Here is a 21,848-nt window from a genome sequence, read left to right as displayed (position 1 = left end):
GATGACATCGTACACGTACACATGAACCCCTTCGATGCCCTCCATCATCTGCTCCATGATGTGATGAAATATCTCCGATGCTGAGACAATGCCGAACGGCATACGGTTACAGCAGTCCCTGCCAAACGGTGTGTTGAAGGTCCAGAGCCTTCCGCTGGACTCATCCAGCTGGATTTGCCAGAATCCATGTGACGCATCTAACTTTGTGAAAAACCGGGCGTGTGCCATCTCACTGGTGAGTTCCTCCCGCTTCGGGATGGGGTCGTGTTCACGCATTATATTCTGGTTGAGATCCTTGGGATTAATGCAGATGCACAGGTCTCCAGAGGGTTTTTTAACGACCACCATCGAGCTGACCCAGTCAGTCGGTTCGGTTACCCTGGAAATGATCCCCTGCTGCTGCAGCTCCTCGAGCTGTTCCTCCAGGCGCTCCTTCAGCGGAGCCGGGACCCGGCGTGGTGCGTGGACCACTGGCTTGGCATCAGGTCGCAGTAGGATCTTTGACGGAATGGGCACTTTGCCATATCGGTACAACAAATCTGGATACTGAGCGAGGATGTCGTCAATGCCAGCTTGAAGATCCACGTTGGAGGATGTCGTTGAATAAACCCCTGTACCAGGTTTAGCTTTTTGCTGGCACGCGCGCCCAGTAGGGATGCCCTGTCCGACTTGACATTTTCAAACATTAGCCGTGCGTGGGTACTCCGTTTGGAGACGAGTAGATGGCAGGACCCCAGTGCCGTGATGGCATTAAGTTATAGTCCAGGAGCTGGCAGGCTGCTGGGAGGACCTTGCGGGGCTTCTTGAAACGTTTGAAGTCTGCCTGTGTTGGCAGAAGCGCCTGTGTCCAGCTTGGACTGGATGGAGCAGCGGTTGACCTGCATCACCGCACGTCATTCACCCTCTGAATCCACAGCGAGGATGGACTGAATGCAAGATGAGTTAGGTGTGGCGTGTCCACGGTGGTAATGATGCCCACTCGGTGGGCAGACTCCAGACCTCTGGATCCGTTGTACTGCCAGGATCAGAATCCTGCAATCGTCGTTGCACATTCTGGATGCACCGTCGACGGAATTGGAAGCGTTGGCCTGCACAAGGCGGCATAATGTCCAGGCCTCCCGCAGTTTAAACATCGCCTGGGCAGTGTCCCTTTAAGTGGGCGTTGCCACAGTTCGGGCACATCATGATGTAGGCGTCGTGACGCGGTGTACGTCGTCGCACATGCGCAGTGTGGGTGTCAGCCGCTTCGTTATCCCGTTCGCATCGCGCATGCGTGGGGCTCTGGGAAAAGCGGGCGAGATGGCCGCTGTCTTCAATGCTGAGGCGCTGCATCCAGGAGATGGCCTGCGCACTCGCTGCCTCGTGGGAGGCAATTTTCTCATTTCCAGCCGATTTGTATTGGGAATACCGATTGTTTGCGTGCTCACGCACTGTGCATGTTTCAATCGCGACTGGCAGGGTCACGTGCTTGATTTTCAAGAGCTGCTCTCTCAGAGGATTAGAGTGAACTCCAAACACGATTTGGTCTCTGATCATGGAGTCAGCAATATCACCAAAGTTGCAGGACAGCGCTCGCAGGCAGAGGCTAGTTAAGAAGGAGTTGAAAGATTCATCTTTACCTTGTACACGGTGTGTGAATATGTAGCGCTCGAAGATTTCATTGGTGTCCACTTCACAGTGACTATCGAACTTGTCCAGGATGGTCTGAAACTTTGTCTTGTCCTGGCCTTCGGTGAAGTGAAGAAAGTTGAAGAGTTCAATGGCTTGATCACCCGCTGTCGAGAGGAGAAGCGCGATCATTCTTGTATCAGACGCATCCTCGAGGTCTGAGGCTGCGATGTACAGCAGAAACTTTTGTTTGAATGTCCGCCAGTTGGCACTGAGATTGCCGGAGGTCCTGAGCTGGTGAGGAGCCTGAATCTTCTCCATGGGGCCGGGATACATTCGCTGCTCGTCACGGAACGGACTGAGGTGAGTCACCTAGATTAAGCAGTCTCCTGGTATCATGTCGTGTTCGGTACACTGGACTAACACTGGCTGCAACTGGATGCAGTTTAGATCAGAAAGATACTCCAGACCTTGAAGTTAGTTCAATCAGGTTTATTAATTATTAACTAATAGCACAGTTAGCACAGTTCTCTGTGAGTTCGACTCTCTGCCAATTTAAGTGTGGTTACTCTGTCTGACTGAACCAGACCAGCTCTTAGCCACGTGGTGGAGGTGTGAGATTGTAACAACACCCTTGACTGACTCTCCAGATGTTCATCAGTGGAAAGAGGCGGAGTGCGAGTGCCTCGTGTCTTTTATAGTCAGATCCCACCCCTGAGTGTCCTGCCTGCTTATTGGCCATGTCCTGTTCTCTGTGTCTGTATATCATTGTGTGTGTGTCGCATATCCATGACAACAACGTTCGGGTACTTCACATGATGCTGTGGGGGGGGCGTTCCGCTGCCACGGGGGGAGAGGGGACTGGTGGGGACAGTTACAGCGGGGCAGTTTTTGGCAAGAGTCAGTGTGTGTGGAACCCCATTGAGGTTAACATGACTAATGTTTTGTAGAAACGGTAGCATTGTGGATAGCACAATTGCTTCATAGCTCCAGGGTCCCAGGTTCGATTCCGGCTTGGGTCACTGTCTGTGCGGAGTCTGCACATCCTCCCTGTGTCTGCGTGGGTTTCCTCCGGGTGCTCCGGTTTCCTCCCACAATCCAAAGATGTGCAGGTTAGGTGAATTGGCCATGATAAATTGCCCTTAGTGTTGGGTGGGGTTACTGGGGTCTGGGGATAGGGTGGAGGTGTTGACCTTGGGTAGGGTGCTCTTTCCAAGAGCCGGTGCAGACTCAATGGGCCGAATGGCCTCCTTCTGCACTGTAAATTCTATGAAAGAAAGTTTGTGTCTAACCTGCAGAAACGCAATCACAAGGAAAGCCCCAGCAACAATGTAGATGTTTTTTGGTAGCCAGTCCTCGAACGCCTCGACACAGCCCTTGGTGTAAATGACCAGACTGTCCTTCAGCTTATCCTGAAAAGGACAAGAACTTGTTTTACTGCAGGTGTCACCGAATTCCCGTCTCCCTCCCCGTTCCCGTCTCCCTCCCCCGTTCCCGTCTCCCTCCCCCGTTCCCGTCTCCCTCCCCCGTTCCCGCCTCCCTCCCCGTTCCCGTCTCCCTCCCCCGTTCCCGTCGCCCTCCCCGTTCCCGTCTCCCTCCCCGTTCCCGTCTCCCTCCCCGTTCCCGTCTCCCTCCCCCGTTCCCGTCTCCCTCCCCCGTTCCCGTCTCCCTCCCCCGTTCCCGTCTCCCTCCCCGTTCCCGTCTCCCTCCCCCGTTCCCGTCGCCCTCCCCGTTCCCGTCTCCCTCCCCCGTCTCCCTCCCCCGTTCCCGTCTCCCTCCCCGTTCCCGTCTCCCTCCCCGTTCCCGTCGCCCTCCCCTGTTCCCGTCTCTCTCCCCCGTTCCCGTCTCCCCCCCCCCCGTTCCCGTCTCCCTCCCCGTTCCCGTCTCCCTCCCCCGTTCCCGTCTCCCTCCCCCGTTCCCGTCTCCCTCCTCCGTTCCCGTCTCCCTCCCCGTTCCCGTCTCCCTCCCCCGTTCCCGTCTCCCTCCCCGTTCCCGTCTCCCTCCCCGTTCCCGTCTCCCTCCCCGTTCCCGTCTCCCTCCCCCGTTCCCGTCTCCCTCCCCGTTCCCGTCTCCCTCCCCCGTTCCCGTCTCCCTCCCCATTCCCGTCTCCCTCCCCCGTTCCCGTCTCCCTCCCCGTTCCCGTCTCCCTCCCCATTCCCGTCTCCCTCCCCCGTTCCCGTCTCTCTCCCCTGTTCCCGTCTCTCTCCCCGTTCCCGTCTCTCTCCCCGTTCCCGTCTCCCTCCCCCGTTCCCGTCTCTCTCCCTTCTACCGTCTCCCTTCCCATTCCCATCTCCCTTCCCATTCCCATCTCCCTCCCCGTCTCCCTCCCCGTTCCCGTCTCCCTCCCCCGTTCCCGTCTCCCTCCCCCGTTCCCGTCTCCCTCCCCGTTCCCGTCTCCCTCCCCGTTCCCGTCTCCCTCCCCCGTTCCCGTCTCCCTCCCCCGTTCCCGTCTCCCTCTCCGTTCCCGTCTCCCTCCCCCGTTCCCGTCTCCCTCCCCGTTCCCGTCTCCCTCCCCGTTCCCGTCTCCCTCCCCGTTCCCGTCTCCCTCCCTTCTCCCATCACCCTCCCCATTCCCCTCTCCCTCCCCCGTTCCCGTCTCCCTCCCCTATCCTGTCTCCCCTCCCCCGTTCCCGTCTCCCTCCCCCGTTCCCGTCTGCCTCCCATTCCCATCTCCCTCCTCTCTCCCGTCTCCCTCCCCTGTCCCATTTCCCCTCTCCCTCCCCTATCCCGTCTCCCCTCTCCCGTTCCCATCTTTCTCCCCCGTTCCCGTCACCCTCCCCATTCCCGTCTCCCTCCCCATTCCCATCTCCCTCCCCATTCCCGTCTCCCTCCCCAATCCCGTCTCCCTCCCCCGTTCCCGTCTCTCTCCCCCGTTCCCGTCTCTCTCCCCCGTTCCCGTCTCTCTCCCCCGTTCCCGTCTCTCTCCCCCGTTCCCGTCTCTCTCCCCCGTTCCCATCTTTCTCCCCCGTTCCTGTCTCCCTCCCCAATCCCGTCTCCCTCCCCCGTTCCCGTCTCCCTCCCCCGTTGCCGTCTCCCTCCCCATTCCCGTCTCCCTCCCCATTCCCGTCTCCCTCCCCCGTTCCCGTCTCCCTCCCCATCTCCATCCCGTCTCCCTCCCTTCTCCCGTCTCCCTCCCTTCTCCCGTCTCCCTCCCCATTCCCCTCTCCCTCCCCGTTTCCGTCTGCCTCCCATTCCCATCTCCCTCCTCTCTCCCGTCTCCCTCCCCTATCCCGTCTCCCCTCTCCCGTTCCCGTCTCCCTCCCTGCTTCCGTTCCAATTCCCTCCTCTACCCCCATTCTCAACCTGGGGCTCCAACAGTTTTTATAATAATATAAGAATCTTGTAATAATCTTTATAGGGGCGGCATTTGGCGCAGTGGTTAGCACTGCTAGCTACGGCGTTGAGGACCCGGGTTCGATCCCGGCTCTGGGTCACTGTCCGTGTGGAGTTTGCACATTCTCCCCGTGTCTGTGTGGGTTTCACCCCCACAACCCCAAAGATGTGCAGGGTAGGTGGATTGACCTCGCTAAATTGCCCCTTAATTCGAAAAAACATAATTGGGTACTCTAAATTTTAATATAAATAATAATAATCTTCATTGTCACAAGTCGGCACATTAACACTGCAATGAAGTTACTGTGAAAATCCCCCAGTCGCCACACTCCAGCGCCTGTTCGGGTACACGGAGGGAGAATTCAGAATGTCCAATTTACCTAACAGCACGTCTTTCGGGACTTGTGGGAGGAAACCGGAGCACCCGGAGGAAACCCACGCAGACACGGGGAGAACGTGCAGACTCCACACAGACAGTGACCAAAGCCGGGAATCGAACCTGGGTCCCTGGAGCTGTGAAGCAACAGTGCTTGTGGAGAAGTGCTTAATGAGGGGGAGCGACAGGGACTGAGGGGGAGCGACAGGGACTAAGGCAGCACGGTGGCGCAGTGGTTAGCACTGCAGCCTCACGGCGCCGAGATCCCAGGTTCAATCCCGGCTCTGGGTCACTGTCCGTGTGGAGTTTGCACATTCTCCCCGTGTTTGTGTGGGTTTCATCCCCACAACCCAAAGATGTGCAGGGTAGGTGGATTGGCCACGCTAAAAATTGCCCCTTAATTGGAAAAAATGAATTGGATACTCTAAATTTATTTTTTAAAAGGGTGACGGGGACTATCTGTGCCACGGTAACAGCGCCTCCTGCTGTCAGTGGGGAGATCAGCTCCACTGTCAGAATTCCCTCTTCCGGAATTTGGAATTGTGAGCACATCTAACAGAAACCCAGAACACGGGACAGGTTGAATCCCTTTGATCCAGACAGGGAGCTGAGAATATTAAACCCTCAGGAAACAGTGTGATTGGAGCCAGGTTGCTATCAGGGCGGATACACAGGGGCAATGTGGGTTGAGATTAGTACCTTGGTCTTGGATCGGATATCGTAACCACACTGCGTGTTCACCACGTTCTGCTGTATAAGTAAAAGAGAAATAGTTTCAAATTTTAACCAGAGCTTTAAGGGCACCGAATGATCATCATACTGACATCCCTTTCTGATTCTCACTGGGCTATGGGTCCCCTCCTCCCCTCGGTGCTAATTCTCCCTCGGGAACAGAATTGTCACAACACACAACACCGTTCAGCCCATCATTTCAGTATCAGCGCTCCGAAGGTGCAATTTACCGAGTGCCCCTCCTCCACCTTCGCCCCATAACTCTGCACATTCTGTTCCCTCTCGAACGCCTCGATTGAATCTGCCTCCAACACTCTCTCAGGCAGCACGTTCCAGACCCCAACCATTCAATGTGTGGAAAGCTTCCCCCTGGTGTCTCCATCGCTTCTGTTCCCAATTATCTTAAATCTGTTGATGATTCCACCAATGGGAACCGCCTCTCTCAATCTGTCCTTGTTCAGACACCTCAGGCTTTTGAAAACCTCGATCAATTCTCTTCTCAACCCTCCCTTCTCCAACCTCTCCAATCTATCTATGTAACTGACGATACGACCATAGTGGGCCGGATCTCGAATAACGATGAGTCCGAATATAGGAGGGAGATAGAGAACCTAGTGGAGTGGTGTAGCAACAACAATCTCTCCCTCAATACCAGCAAAACTAAAGAGCTGGTCATTGACTTCAGGAAGCAAAGTACTGTACACACCCCTGTCAGCATCAACGGGGCCGAGGTGGAGATAGTTAGCAGTTTCAAATTCCTAGGGGTGCACATCTCCAAAAATCTGTCCTGGTCCACCCACGTCGACGCTACAACCAAGAAATCACAACAGCGCCTATACTTCCTCAGGAAACTAAGGAAATTCGGCATGTCCACATTGACTCGAACCAACTTTTACCGATGCACCATAGAAAGCATCCTATCTGGCTGCATCACAGCCTGGTATGGCAACTGCTCGGCCCACGACCGCAAGAAACTTCAGAGAGTCGTGAACACCGCCCAGTCCATCACACGAACCTGCCTCCCATCCATTGACTCCATCTACACCTCCCGCTGCCTGGGGAAAGCGGGCAGCATAATCAAAGATCCCTCCCACCCGGCTTACTCACTCTTCCAACTTCTTCCATCGGGCAGGAGATACAGAAGTCTGAGAACACGCACAAACAGACTCAAAAACAGCTTCTTCCCCACTGTCACCAGACTCCTAAATGACCCTCTTATGGACTCACCTCATTAACACTACACCCTGTATGCTTCACCCGATGCCGGTGCTTATGTAGTTACATTGTATATGTTGTGCTGCCCTATTATGTATTTTCTTTTATTCCCTTTTCTTCTCATGTACTTAATGATCTGTTGAGCTGCTCGCAGAAAAATACTTTTCACTGTCCCTCGGTACACGTGACAATAAACAAATCCAATCGAACCGAAGTTCCTCAGCCCTGGAACCATCCTTGTGAGTCTTTCCTGCACTCTCTCTAACACCTTCACATCGTCCCTGAAGTGTCGGGCAGCATGGTCGGCACGGGCTTGGAGGGCCGAAGGGCCTGTTCCTGTGCTGTACATTTCTTTGTTCTTTGTAGCACCCAGACGATGAGTCAGAGGGAGATCGGGAAACCCGCAGCTCAATGTGCTCCCGACGGGACTCTGTTCCCATTTAGTTAAATCGCGCCCTCTGTTTCTCTCACCACAGACACTGCTGGGTTTATCCGGCATTTTCTGTTTTTATTTCGTATTTCCAGCATCTGCAGTATTTTGCTTATTCCTTTTTTAAATCCGTGGGTGTGGCCGTCTGGCACATCATTAATTCATATTGCTGGAGTCACATGCAGGCCAGGCCGGGTAAGGGCGGCAGATTTCCTTCCCTCAAGGACATTAGTGATCCAGATGGATTTTTTACGACAATTGTCAATGGTTTCATGGTCAGCTTTAGATTTTAATTCCAGATTTTAATTAAATTCAAATTTTGTCATCTGCCGTGATGGGATTTGAACCCAGGCCCCCAGTTTTTTACCCTGGGTCTGTTACTGGGTTAGGGTGGATGTGTGTTCTTAAATAGGGAGCTCTTTCCAAGGTCCAGTGCAGACTCGATGGGCCGAATGGCCTCCTTCTGCACTGTAAATTCTATAATGCCACTGTACCACTGCCACTGTACCACTGCCACTGTACCACTGCCTTCCCTTTGTTCATATAATTTTCCTTCAATCTCTCCATATTAGAACATAGAACAGTCCAGCACAGTACAGGCCCTTCAGCCCACGATGTTGTGCCGACCATTTATCCTAATCTAAGATCAACCTAACCTCCACCCCTTCAATTTACTGCTGTCCATGTGCCTGTCCAAGAGTCGCTTAAATGTCCCGAATGACTCTGACTCCACCACCTCTGCTGGCAGTGCATTCCACACACCCACCACTCTCTGTGTAAAGAACCTCTGACATCTCCCCTATACCTTCCTCCAATCACCTTAAAATTATGTCCCCTCGTGACAGCCATTTCCACCCTGGGGAAAAGTCTCTGGCTATCCACTCTATCCCTGCCTCTCATCACCTTGTACACCTCGATCAAGTCACCTCTCTGCCTTCTTCGCTCCAGTGAGAAAAGCCCTAGCTCCCTCAACCTTTCTTCATAAGACATGCCCCCCAGTCCAGGCAGCATCCTGGTAAATCTCCTCTGCACCCTCTCCAAAGCATCCACATCCTTCCTATAATGAGGCGACCTGAACTGGACACAATATTCCAAGTGTGCTCTAACCAGGGTTTTATAAAGCTGCAGCAAAACCTCGCGGCTCTAAAACTCAATCCCCCTGTTAATGAAAGCCAACACACCGTACGCCTTCTTAACAACCCTATCAACCTGGGTGGCAACTTTGTGGGATCTATGTACATGGACCCCAAGATCCCTCTGTTCCTCCACACTTCCAAGAATCCTGCCTTTAACCCTGTATTCAGCATTCAAATTCGACCATCCAAAATGAATCACTTCACATTTATCTAGAACATAGAAAATACAGCACAGAACAGGCCCTTCGGCCCACGATGTTGTGCCGAACCTTTGTCCTAGATTAATCATAGATTATCATTGAATTTACAGTGCAGAAGGAGGCCATTCGGCCCTTTGAGTCTGCACCGGCTCTTGGAAAGAAACCCTACCCAAACTCAACACCTCCACCCAACACCAAGGGCAATTTGGACATTAAGGGCAATTTATCATTGGCCAATTCACCTAATCCGCACATCTTTGGATTGTGGGAGGAAACCGGAGCACCCGGAGGAAACCCACGCAGACACGGGGAGGACGTGCAGACTCCGCACAGACAGTGACCCAAGCCGGAATCGAACCTGGGACCCTGGAGCTGTGAAGCAATTGTGCTATCCACAATGCTACCATGCTGCCCTTGAGAACAAATAAATCTACACTATATCATTTAACCGTAATCCATGTACCTATCCAATAGCTGCTTGAAGGTCCCTAATGTTTCCGACTCAACTACTTCCACAGGCAGTGCATTCCATGCCCCCACTACTCTCTGGGTAAAGAACCTACCTCTGATATCCCTCCTATATCTTCCACCTTTCATCTTAAATTTATGTCCCCTTGTAATGGTTTGTTCCACCCGGGGAAAAAGTCTCTGACTGTCTACTCTATCTATTCCCCTGATCATCTTATAAACCTCTATCAAGTCGCCCCTCATCCTTCTCCGCTCTAATGAGAAAAGGCCTAGCACCCTCAACCTTTCCTCGTAAGACCTACTCTCCATTCTAGGCAACATCCTGGTAAATCTTCTTTGCACCTTTTCCAAAGCTTCCACATCCTTCCTAAAATGAGGCGACCAGAACTGTACACAGTACTCCAAATGTGGCCTTACCAAAGTTTTGTACAGCTGCATCATCACCTCACGGCTCTTAAATTCAATCCCTCTGTTAATGAACGCGAGCACACCATAGGCTTTCTTCACAGCTCTATCCACTTGAGTGGCAACTTTCAAAGATGTATGAACATAGACCCCAAGATCTCTCTGCTCCTCCACATTGCCAAGAACTCTACCGTTAACCCTGTATTCCGCATTCATATTTGTCCTTCCAAAATGGACAACCTCACACTTTTCAGGGTTAAACTCCATCTGCCACTTCTCAGCCCAGCTCTGCATCCTATCTATGTCTCTTTGCAGCCGACAACAGCCCTCCTTACTATCCACAACTCCACCAATCTTCGTATCGTCTGCAAATTTACTGACCCACCCTTCAACTCCCTCATTCAAGTCATTAATGAAAATCACAAACAGCAGAGGACCCAGAACTGATCCCTGCGGTACGCCACTGGTAACTGGGATCCAGGCTGAATATTTGCCATCCACCACCACTCTCTGACTTCTATCGGTTAGCCAGTTCGTTATCCAACTGGCCAAATTTCCCACTATCCCATGCCTCCTTACTTTCTGCATAGGCCTACCATGGGGAACTTTATCAAATGCCTTACTAAAATCCATGTACACTACATCCACTGCTTTACCTTCATCCACATGCTTGGTCACCTCCTCAAAGAATTCAATAAGATTTGTAAGGCAAGACCTACCCCTCACAAATCCGTGCTGACTATCCCTAATCAAGCAGTGTCTTTCCAGATGCTCAGAAATCCTATCCTTCAGTACCCTTTCCATCACTTTGCCTACCACCGAAGTAAGACTAACTGGCCTGTAATTCCCAGGGTTATCCCTAGTCCCTTTTTTGAACAGGGGCACGACATTCGCCACTCTCCAATCCCCTGGTACCACCCCTGTTGACAGTGAGGACGAAAAGATCATTGCCAACGGCTCTGCAATTTCATCTCTTACTTCCCATAGAATCCTTGGATATATCCCGTCAGGCCCGGGGGACTTGTCTATCCTCAAGTTTTTCAAAATGCCCAACACATCTTCCTTCCTAACAAGTATTTCCTCGAGCTTACCAATCTGTTTCACACTGTCCTCTCCAACAATATCACCCCTCTCATTTGTAAATACAGAAGAAAAGTACTCGTTCAAGACCTCTCCTATCTCTTCAGACTCAATACACAATCTCCCGCTACTGTCCTTGATCGGACCTACCCTCGCTCTAGTCATTCTCATATTTCTCACATATGTGTAAAAGGCCTTGGGGTTTCCTTGATCCTACCCGCCAAAGATTGTTCATGCCCTCTCTTAGCTCTCCTAATCCCTTTCTTCAGTTCCCTCCTGGCTATCTTGTATCCCTCCAATGCCCTGTCTGAACCTTGTTTCCTCAGCCTTACATAAGTCACCTTTCTCCTCTTAACAAGACATTCAACCTCTCTTGTCAACCATGGTTCCCTCACTCGACCATCTCTTCCCTGCCTGACAGGGACATACATATCAAGGACACGTAGCACCTGTTCCTTGAACAAGTTCCACATTTCACTTGTGTCCTTCCCTGCCAGCCTATGTTCCCAACTTATGCACTTCATCTAGGTTGAACTTCATCTGCCACTTCTCAGCCCAGCTCTGCATCCTGTCAATGTCCTGTTGAAACCTGCAACAGCCCTGAACACTATCTACAACTCCACCAACCTTCGTGTCATCGGCAAACTTACTGACCCACCCTTCCACTTCCTCATCCAAGTCATTTATAAAAACCACAAAGGGCAGAGGTCCCAGAACAGATCCCTGCGGGACACCACTGGTCACCGACCTCCAGGCGGAATACTTTCCATCCGCTACCACTCGCTGTCTTCTTTCGGCCAGCCAATTCTGTATCCAGACAGCCAAATTTCCCTGTATCCCATGCCCCCTTTCTGAATGAGCCTACCATGGGGAACCTTATCAAATGTCTTATTGAAATCCGTATACACCACATCTACTGCCCGACCTTCATCAATGTGTCTCGTCACAACTTCAAAGAATTCAATGAGGCTTGTGAGGCATGACCTGCCCCTCACAAAGCCATGCTGACGATCTTTAATCAAACTATGTTTTTCTAAATAATCATAAATCCTGGGCAGGATTCTCCAATCCCGCGGCAGAGAGTCCACTCCGTCATAAACGCCGTTGCGTTTTACAATGGCGTAAATGGGCCGCTCCCACGTCTAAGGTTCATAAGGAGTGTTAGCAAATCTGGAAAGTGTCCCCTGGGCCGGATGGGATTTATCCTAGGATTCTCTGGGAAGCTAGGGAGGAGATTGCTGAGCCTTTGGCCTTGAACTTTAAGTCATCTTTGTCTCCAGGAATAGTGCCAGAAGACTGGAGGATAGCAAATGTTGTCCCCTTGTTCAAGAAGGGGAGTAGAGACAACCCCGGTAACTATAGACCAGTGAGCCTTACTTCTGTTGTGGGCAAAATCTTGGAAAGGTTTATAAGAGATAGGATGTATAATCATCTGGAAAGGAATAATTTGATTAGAGATAGTCAACACGGTTTTGTGAAGGGTAGGTCGTTCCTCACAAACCTTATTTAGTTCTTTGAGAAGGTGACCAAACAGGTGGATGAGGGTAAAGCAGTTGATGTGGTGTATATGGATTTCAGTAAAGCGTTTGATAAGGTTCCCCACGGTAGGCTACTGCAGAAAATACGGAGATATGGGATTCAGGGTGATTTAGCAGTTTGGATCAGAAATTGGCTAGCTGGAAGAAGACAAAGGGTGGTAGTTGATGGGAAGTGTTCAGACTGGAGTCCAGTTACTAGTGGTGTACCACAAGGATCTGTTTTGGGGCCACTGCTGTTTGTCATTTTTATAAATGACCTGGAGGAGGGCGCAGAAGGATGGGTGAGTAAATTTGCAGATGACACTAAAGTCGGTGGAGTTGTGGACAGTGCGGAAGGATGTCACAAGTTACAGAGGGACATAGATAAGCTGCAGCATTGGGCTGAGAGGTGGCAAATGGAGTTTAATGCAGAAAAGTGTGAGGTGATTCATTTTGGAAGGAATAACAGGAAGACAGAGTACTGGGCTAATGGTAAGATTCTTGGCAGTGTGGATGAGCAGAGAGATCTCGGTGTCCATGTACATAGATCCCTGAAAGTTGCCACTCAGGTTGAGAGGGTTGTTAAGAAGGCGTACGGTGTGTTAGCTTTTATTGGTAGAGGGATTGAGTTTCGGAGCCATGAGGTCATGTTGCAGCTGTACAAAACTCTGGTGCGGCTGCATTTGGAGTATTGCGTGCAATTCTGGTCGCCGCATTATAGAAAGGATGTGGAAGCATTGGAAAGGGTGCAGAGGAGATTTACCAGAATGTTGCCTGGTATGGAGGGAAGATCTTATGAGGAAACGCTGAGGGACTTGAGGCTGTTTTTGTTAGAGAGAAGAAGGTTAAGAGGTGACTTAATTGAGGCATACAAGATGATCAGAGGATTCTGTGGACAGTGGACAGTGAGAGCCTTTTCCCTCGGATAGTGATGTCTAGCACGAGGGGACATAGCTTTAAATTGAGGGGAGGTAGATATAGGACAGATGTCAGAGGTAGGTTCTTTACTCAGAGAGTAGTAAGGGCGTGGAATGCCCTGCCTGCAACAGTAGTGGACTCGTCAACACTAAGGGCATTCAAATGGTCATTGGATAGGCATATGGACGATAAGGGAATAGTGTAGATGGGCTTTAGAGTGGTTTCACAGGTCGGCGCAACATCGAGGGCCGAAGGGCCTGTACTGCGCTGTTCCATATTCTAATTCTGGCCCCTCCAGGGGGCTAGCACGGCGCTGGAGCAGTTCGCGTCGCACCAGCTGCAGATCCCGGCGCGCATGCGCAGGGGTCGCTGCGTAGGAAAGGAGGCCCCCAGCTACAAAGGCCGGTGGGTTCCGATCGCGAGCCAGGCCACATCGGAGCCCCCCCCCCCCCCCCCCCAGGGTCGGACCACCGCCCCGCCACAGGACGCCACCCGACCCTTCCACGCTGAGGTCCCGCCAGCCCAGAGCAGGTGAGAACGGCACCGGTGGGACTCCTTCCCTACGGCCACATGGCCCATTCAGGTCGGAGAATCGGCGGGCGTAGCGCCAACCATGCCGCCGCCAATTCTCTGCACTGCGTGGCCCATTCGCGGGGCTGAGAGAATCCCGGCCCTCTCTCTCAGAACCCTTTCCAATATTTTGCTCGCCACAGATGTAAGACTGATGGGTCTGTAATTCTCAGGGATTTCCCGATTCCCTTTCTTGAACAGGGGATCAACATTCGCCTCCCTCCAATCATCCGGTACTACTCCAGTGGAGAGTGAGGACACAAAGATCATCGCCAACGGCGCAGCAATCTCCTCCCTCGCTTCCCGTGGGTATATCCCGCCTGGCCCAGGGGACTTATCTTTCCTGATGCTTTTCAAAATTTCCAGCACATCCTCCTTCTTAATATCAACCTGTTCGAGTCTATTAACCTGGTTCACACTGTTCTCATGGGCAACCAGGTCCCTCTCTCTAGTGAACATCATCCACCACCTCTCCCCCCCCCCCCCCCAAACTAACTTGTCTGTGTCCTTTTGGGGTTCTACACTGTCCTCCTCACAATTCAGAATTGTACCCTAAACACCAAGGTCAATTGACATCAGGAAATGCGAGGATCCCAACACTGTCCCCCCTGGGGAGCCCCACTACTTCCTCACGTTCGAGAAACATCCATTAACCACTTTCCTGTCACACAGCCAATTCTGTATCCATGTTGCTACTGTCTCTTTCATTCCACGAGTTAGAACCTTTCTCACAAGCCTGTTGTGTGGCACTGTATCAAATGCCTTCTCAAATTCTATGTATACCACATCAACTGCACTACCCTCACCAACCCTCTGTCACCTCTTCAAAAAAACTCCAGCAAATTAGTTAAACACGATTCGCCCTGAACGAATCCGTGCTGGTTTAATTAGCCCTGATTGGCCCAAATCCCAAATGATCGTTTAATCTGAATGATCATTTTTAGAAGCATCTCCTGCACTGAGGTTAAACTAACTGGCCTGAAGCAGTCAGGACCCCCTATTCTCCTGACAGTGATATCTCTCCCTGGGGTACAGGACCCCTCTGTGGTACGTCATATGGTGGAGAGGTTAGTGGCGTCCAATAAACTCAAGGCCGTGTGGACTCCCAAGGCCCCCCTTCAACAACCTCACCCGCAGGCTTCCCCCACTCGCAGAGTCCTGGGAAAGATGAACCTTAAACCCACAGTTGCAGTGATTCTCTCCAGGTGCAATCCCCTGGGTTACAATCCATGGGTGAGCTGCAACTGCCAATCAAATGGGCGAAAAATTACTGGAGAGAATTCTTCGAGACAGGATCTACTCCCATTTGGAAGCAAATGGACGTGTTAGCGAGAGGCAGCATGGTTTTGTGAAGGGGAGGTCGTGTCTCACTAACTTGATAGTGTTTTTCGAGGAGGTCACAAAGGTGATCGATGCAGGTAGGGCAGTGGATGTTGTCTATATGGACTTCAGTAAGGCCTTTGACAAGGTCCCTCATGGTAGACTAGTACAAAAGGTGAAGTCACACGGGATCAGGGGTGAGCTGGCAAGGTGGATACAAAACTGGCTAGGTCATAGAAGGCAGAGAGTAGCAATGGAAGGATGCTTTTCTAATTGGAGGGCTGTGACCAGTGGTGTTCCACAGGGATCAGTGCTGGGACCGTTGCTCTTTGTAGTATATATAAATGATTTGGAGGAAAATGTAACTGGTCTGATTAGTAAGTTTGCAGACAACACAAAGGTTGGTGGAATTGCGGATAGCGATGAGGACTGTCAGAGGATACAGCAGGATTTAGATTGTTTGGAGACTTGGGCGGAGAGATGGCAGATGGAGTTTAATCCGGACAAATGTGAGGTATTGCATTTTGGAAGGTCTAATGCAGGTACGGAATATGCAGTGAATGGTAGAACCCTCAAGAGTATTGACAGTCAGAGAGATAGAACATAGAACGATACAGCGCAGTACAGGCCCTTCGGCCCACGATGTTGCACCGAAACAAAAGCCATCTAACCTACACTATGCCATTATCATCCATATGTTTATCCAATAAACTTTTAAATGCCCTCAATGTTGGCGAGTTTACTACTGTAGCAGGTAGGGCATTCCACGGCCTCACTACTCTTTGCGTAAAGAACCTACCTCTGACCTCTGTCCTATATCTATTACCCCTCAGTTTAAAGCTATGTCCCCTCGTGCCAGCCATTTCCATCCGCGGGAGAAGGCTCTCACTGTCCACCCTATCCAACCCCCTGATCATTTTGTATGCCTCTATTAAGTCTCCTCTTAACCTTCTTCTCTCCAACGAAAACAACCTCAAGTCCATCAGCCTTTCCTCATAAGATTTTCCCTCCATACCAGGCAACATCCTGGTAAATCTCCTCTGCACCCGCTCCAAGGCCTCCACGTCCTTCCTATAATGCGGTGACCAGAACTGTACGCAATACTCCAAATGCGGCCGTACCAGAGTTCTGTACAGCTGCAACATGACCTCCTGACTCCGGAACTCAATCCCTCTACCAATAAAGGCCAACACTCCATAGGCCTTCTTCACAACCCTACCAACCTGGGTGGCAACTTTCAGGGATCTATGTACATGGACACCTAGATCCCTCTGCTCATCCACACTTCCAAGAACTTTACCATTAGCCAAATATTCCGCATTCCTGTTATTCCTTCCAAAGTGAATCACCTCACACTTCTCTACATTAAACTCCATTTGCCAGCTCTGCAGCTTATCTATATCCCTCTGTAACCTGCTACATCCTTCCACACTATCGACAACACCACCGACTTTAGTATCGTCTGCAAATTTACTCACCCACCCTTCTGCGCCTTCCTCTAGGTCATTGATAAAAATGACAAACAGCAACGGCCCCAGAACAGATCCTTGTGGTACTCCACTTGTGACTGTACTCCATTCTGAACATTTCCCATCAACCACCGCCCTCTGTCTTCTTTCAGCTAGCCAATTTCTGATCCACATCTCTAAATCACCCTCAATCCCCAGCCTCCGTATTTTCTGCAATAGCCTACCGTGGAGAACCTTATCAAACGCTTTGCTGAAATCCATATACACCACATCAACTGCTCTACCCTCGTCTACCTGTTCAGTCACCTTCTCAAAGAACTCGATAAGGTTTGTGAGGCATGACCTACCCTTCACAAAGCCATGCTGACTATCCCTGATCATATTATTCCTATCTAGATGATTATAAATCTTGTCTCGTATAATCCCCTCCAAGACTTTACCCACTACAGACGTGAGGCTCACCGGTCTATAGTTGCCGGGGTTGTCTCTGCTCCCCTTTTTGAACAAAGGGACCACATTTGCTGTCCTCCAGTCCTCTGGCACTATTCCTGTAGCCAATGATGACATAAAAATCAAAGCCAAAGATCCAGCAATCTCTTCCCTGGCCTCCCAGAGAATCCTAGGATAAATCCCATCAGGCCCCGGGGATTTATCTATTTTCAGCCTGTCCAGAATTGCCAACACCTCTTCCCTACGTACCTCAATGCCATCTATTCTATTAGCCTGGGTCTCAGCATTCTCCTCTACAACATTATCTTTTTCCTGAGTGAATACTGACGAAAAATATTCATTTACTACCTCGCCTATCTCTTCAGACTCCACACACAACTTCCCATCCCTGTCCTTGACTGGTCCTACTCTTTCCCTAGTCATTCGCTTATTCCTGACATACCTATAGAAAGCTTTTGGGTTTTCCTTGATCCTACCTGCCAAATACTTCTCATGTCCCCTCCTTGCTCGTCTAGGTCTTGGTGTACAGGTGTACCAGGGGCTGGTTTAGCTCACTGGGCTAAATCGCTGGCTTTTAAAGCAGACCAAGGCAGGCCAGCAGCACGGTTCAATTCCCGTACCAGCCTCCCCGAACAGGCGCCGGAATGTGGCGACTAGGGGCTTTTCACAGTAACTTCATTGAAGCCTACTTGTGAAAATAAGCCATTTTGTTTTCATTTCATTTTCATTTTTCACAGGTCCACAGGTCACTGAAAGGGGCAACACAGGTGGAGAAGGTAGTCAAGAAGGCATACGGCATGCTTGCCTTCATTGGCCGGGGCATTGAGTATAAGAATTGGCAAGTCATGTTGTAGCTGTATAGAACCTTAGTTAGGCCACACTTGGAGTATAGTGTTCAATTCTGGTCGCCACACTACCAGAAGGATGTGGAGGCTTTAGAGAGGGTGCAGAAGAGATTTACCAGAATGTTGCCTGGTTTGGAGGGCATAAGCTATGAGGAGCGGTTGAATAAACCCGGTTTGTTCTCACTGGAACGACGGAGGTTGAGGGGCGACCTGATAGAGATCTACAAAATTATGAGGGGCATAGACAGAGTGGATAGTCAGAGGCTTTTTCCCAGGGTAGAGGGGTCAATTACTAGGGGGCATAGGTTTAAGGTGAGAGGGGCAAGGTTTAGAGGAGATGTGCGAAGCAAGTTTTTTTACACAGAGGGTAGTGGGTGCCTGGAACTCGCTACCGGAGGAGGTGGTGGAAGCAGGGACGATAGTGACATTTAAGGGGCATCTTGACAAATACACGAATAGGATGGGAATAGAGGGATACGGACCCAGGAAGTGTAGAAGATTGTAGTTTAGTTGGGCAGCATGGTCGGCACGGGCTTGGAGGGCCGAAGGGCCTGTTCCTGTGCTGTACATTTCTTTGTTCTTTGAAAAACAAGACCTGTGACCCTGATGGGATTCCAGTCGAGGTCTTCAAAGCTGGGTCACTGCCTGTGCGGAGTCTGCACGTTCTCCCCGTGTCTGCGTGGGTTTCCTCCGGGTGCTCCGGTTTCCCCCCACAAGTCCCGAAAGACGTGCTGTGAGGTAATTTGGGCATTCTGAATTCTCCCTCTGTGCCCTGAACAGGCGCCGGAATGTGGTGACTAGGGGATTTTCACAGTTAATGTGAGCCGACTTGTGACACTAATAAAGATTATTATTTATATTTCCCGGTCTTGCCTACCTGTGACTCCAGACCCACAGCAATGAGGTCGACTCTTAAATGCCCTCAGGGATGGACAATAAACGCCGGCCCAGCGACACCCACACCCCATAAACAAATAAATAAGAGTTTGTTTCTTGAGGATAAACTTGTTAGAACATAGAACATAGAACATAGAATACAGCGCAGTACAGGCCCTTCGGCCCACGATGTTGCACCAAAACAAAAGCCATCCAACCTACACTATGCCATTATCATCCATATGTTTATCCAATAAACTTTTAAATGCCCTCAATGTTGGCGAGTTCACCACTGTAGCAGGTAGGGCATTCCACGGCCTCACCACTCTTTGCGTAAAGAACCTACCTCTGACCTATGTCCAAATCTATTACCCCTCAGTTTAAAGTTATGTCCCCTCGTGCCAGCCATTTCCATCCGCGGGAGAAGGCTCTCACTGTCCACCCTATCCAACCCCCTGATCATTTTGTATGCCTCTATTAAGTCTCCTCTTAACCTTCTTCTCTCCAACGAAAACAACCTCAAGACCATCAGCCTTTCCTCATAAGATTTTCCCTCCATACCAGGCAACATCCTGGTAAATCTCCTCTGCACCCGCTCCAAAGCCGCCACATCCTTCCTATAATGCGGTGACCAGAACTGTACGCAATACTCCAAATGCGGCCGTACCAGAGTTCTGTACAGCTGCAACATGACCTCCCGACTCCGGAACTCAATCCCTCTACCAATAAAGGCCAACACTCCATAGGCCTTCTTCACAACCCTATCAACCTGGGTGGCAACTTTCAGGGATCTATGTACATGGACACCTAGATCCCTCTGCTCATCCACACTTTCAAGAACTTTACCATTAGCCAAATATTCCGCATTCCTGTTATTCCTTCCAAAGTGAATCACCTCACACTTCTCTACATTAAACTCCATTTGCCACCTCTCGGCCCAGCTCTGCAGCTTATCTATATCCCTCTGTAATCTGCTACATCCTTCCACACTATCGACAACACCACCGACTTTAGTATCGTCTGCAAATTTACTCACCCACCCTTCTGCGCCTTCCTCTAGGTCATTGATAAAAATGACAAACAGCAACGGCCCCAGAACAGATCCTTGTGGTACTCCACTTGTGACTGAACTCCATTCTGAACATTTCCCATCAACCACCACCCTCTGTCTTCTTTCAGCTAGCCAATTTCTGATCCACATCTCTAAATCACCCTCAATCCCCAGCCTCCGTATTTTTTGCAATAGCCTACCGTGGGGAACCTTATCAAACGCTTTGCTGAAATCCATATACACCACATCAACTGCTCTACCCTCGTCTACCTGTTCAGTCACCTTCTCAAAGAACTCAATAAGGTTTGTGAGGCATGACCTACCCTTCACAAAGCCATGCTGACTATCCCTGATCATATTATTCCTATCTAGATGATTATAAATCTTGTCTCTTATAATCCCCTCCAAGACTTTACCCACTACAGACGTGAGGCTCACCGGCCTATAGTTGCCAGGGTTGTCTCTGCTCCCCTTTTTGAACAAAGGGACCACATTTGCTGTCCTCCAGTCCTCTGGCACTATTCCTGTAGCCAATGATGACATAAAAATCAAAGCCAAAGGTCCAGCAATCTCTTCCCTGGCCTCCCATAGAATCCTAGGATAAATCCCATCAGGTCCCGGGGACTTATCTATTTTCAGTCTGTCCAGAATTGCCAACACCTCTTCCCTACGTACCTCAATGCCATCTATTCTATTAGCCTGGGGCTCAGCATTCTCCTCCACAACATTATCTTTTTCCTGAGTGAATACTGACGAAAAATATTCATTTAGTATCTCGCCTATCTCTTCAGACTCCACACACAATTTCCCATCCCTGTCCTTGACTGGTCCTACTCTTTCCCTAGTCATTCGCTTATTCCTGACATACCTATAGAAAGCTTTTGGGTTTTCCTTGATCCTTCCTGCCAAATACTTCTCATGTCCCCTCCTTGCTCGTCTTAGCTCTCTCTTTAGATCCTTCCTCGCTACCTTGTAACTATCCATCGCCCCAACCGAAACTTCACACTTCATCTTCACATAGGCCTCCTTCTTCCTCTTAACAAGAGATTCCACTTCCTTGGTAAACCACGGTTCCCTCGCTCGACGCCTTCCTCCCTGTCTGACCGGTACATACTTATCAAGAACACGCAGTAGCTGATCCTTGAACAAGCCCCACTTATCCAGTGTGCCCAACACTTGCAGCCTACTTCTCCACCTTATCCCCCCAAGTCACGTCTAATGGCATCATAATTGCCCTTCCCCCAGCTATAACTCTTGCCCTGCGGTGTATACTTATCCCTTTCCATCATTAACGTAAAACGTCACCGAATTGTGGTCACTGTCCCCAAAGTGCTCTCCTACCTCCAAATCCAACACCTGGCCTGGTTCATTACCCAAAACCAATCCAACGTGGCCTCGCCTCTTGTTGGCCTGTCACCATATTGTTTCAGGAAACCCTCCTGCACACACTGTACAAAAAACGACCCCATCTATTGTACTCGAACTATATTCTTTTCCAGTCAATATTTGGAAAGTTAAAATCTCCCATAATAACTACCCTGTTACTTTCGCTCATATCCAGAATCATCTTCGCCATCCTTTCCTCTACATCCCTAGAACTATTAGGAGGCCTATAAAAAAAACTCCCAACAGGGGTGACCTCTCCTTTCCTGTTTCTAACTTCAGCCCATACTACCTCGCAGAAGAGTCCCCATCTAGCATCCTCTCCGCCACCATAATACTGCTCTTGACTAGCAGCGCCACACCTCCCCCTCTTTTGCCTCCTTCCTCTGAGCTTACTAAAACACCTAAACCCCGGAACCTGCAACATCCATTCCTGTCCCTGCTCTATCCATGTCTCCGAAATGGC

The 21,848-nt window shown here is 50.4% G+C and overlaps 1 protein-coding gene across 1 annotated transcript in view; it reads right to left on the bottom strand.

Annotated features, from left to right (window-relative positions):
- The window catches only part of LOC140403697 (tetraspanin-5-like), a 112,283-nt gene that overhangs the window by 14,013 nt on the left and 76,422 nt on the right, over window positions 1–21,848 (bottom strand). The window contains exons 6-7 of the mRNA XM_072491880.1: window positions 6,017–6,067; window positions 2,901–3,020 (exon numbers count right to left, since the gene is read on the bottom strand). Coding sequence (XP_072347981.1) covers window positions 2,901–3,020; window positions 6,017–6,067 — 171 coding nt within the window. The remainder of the gene's footprint in view (window positions 1–2,900; window positions 3,021–6,016; window positions 6,068–21,848) is intronic.

The sequence above is a fragment of the Scyliorhinus torazame genome, chromosome 28 (assembly GCF_047496885.1).
Source record: "Scyliorhinus torazame isolate Kashiwa2021f chromosome 28, sScyTor2.1, whole genome shotgun sequence".
NCBI classification, from domain to species: Eukaryota; Metazoa; Chordata; class Chondrichthyes; order Carcharhiniformes; family Scyliorhinidae; genus Scyliorhinus; species Scyliorhinus torazame.
Note: the sequence above shows the minus strand (reverse complement) of the source record. Positions and strands in the feature narration are given on the sequence as shown.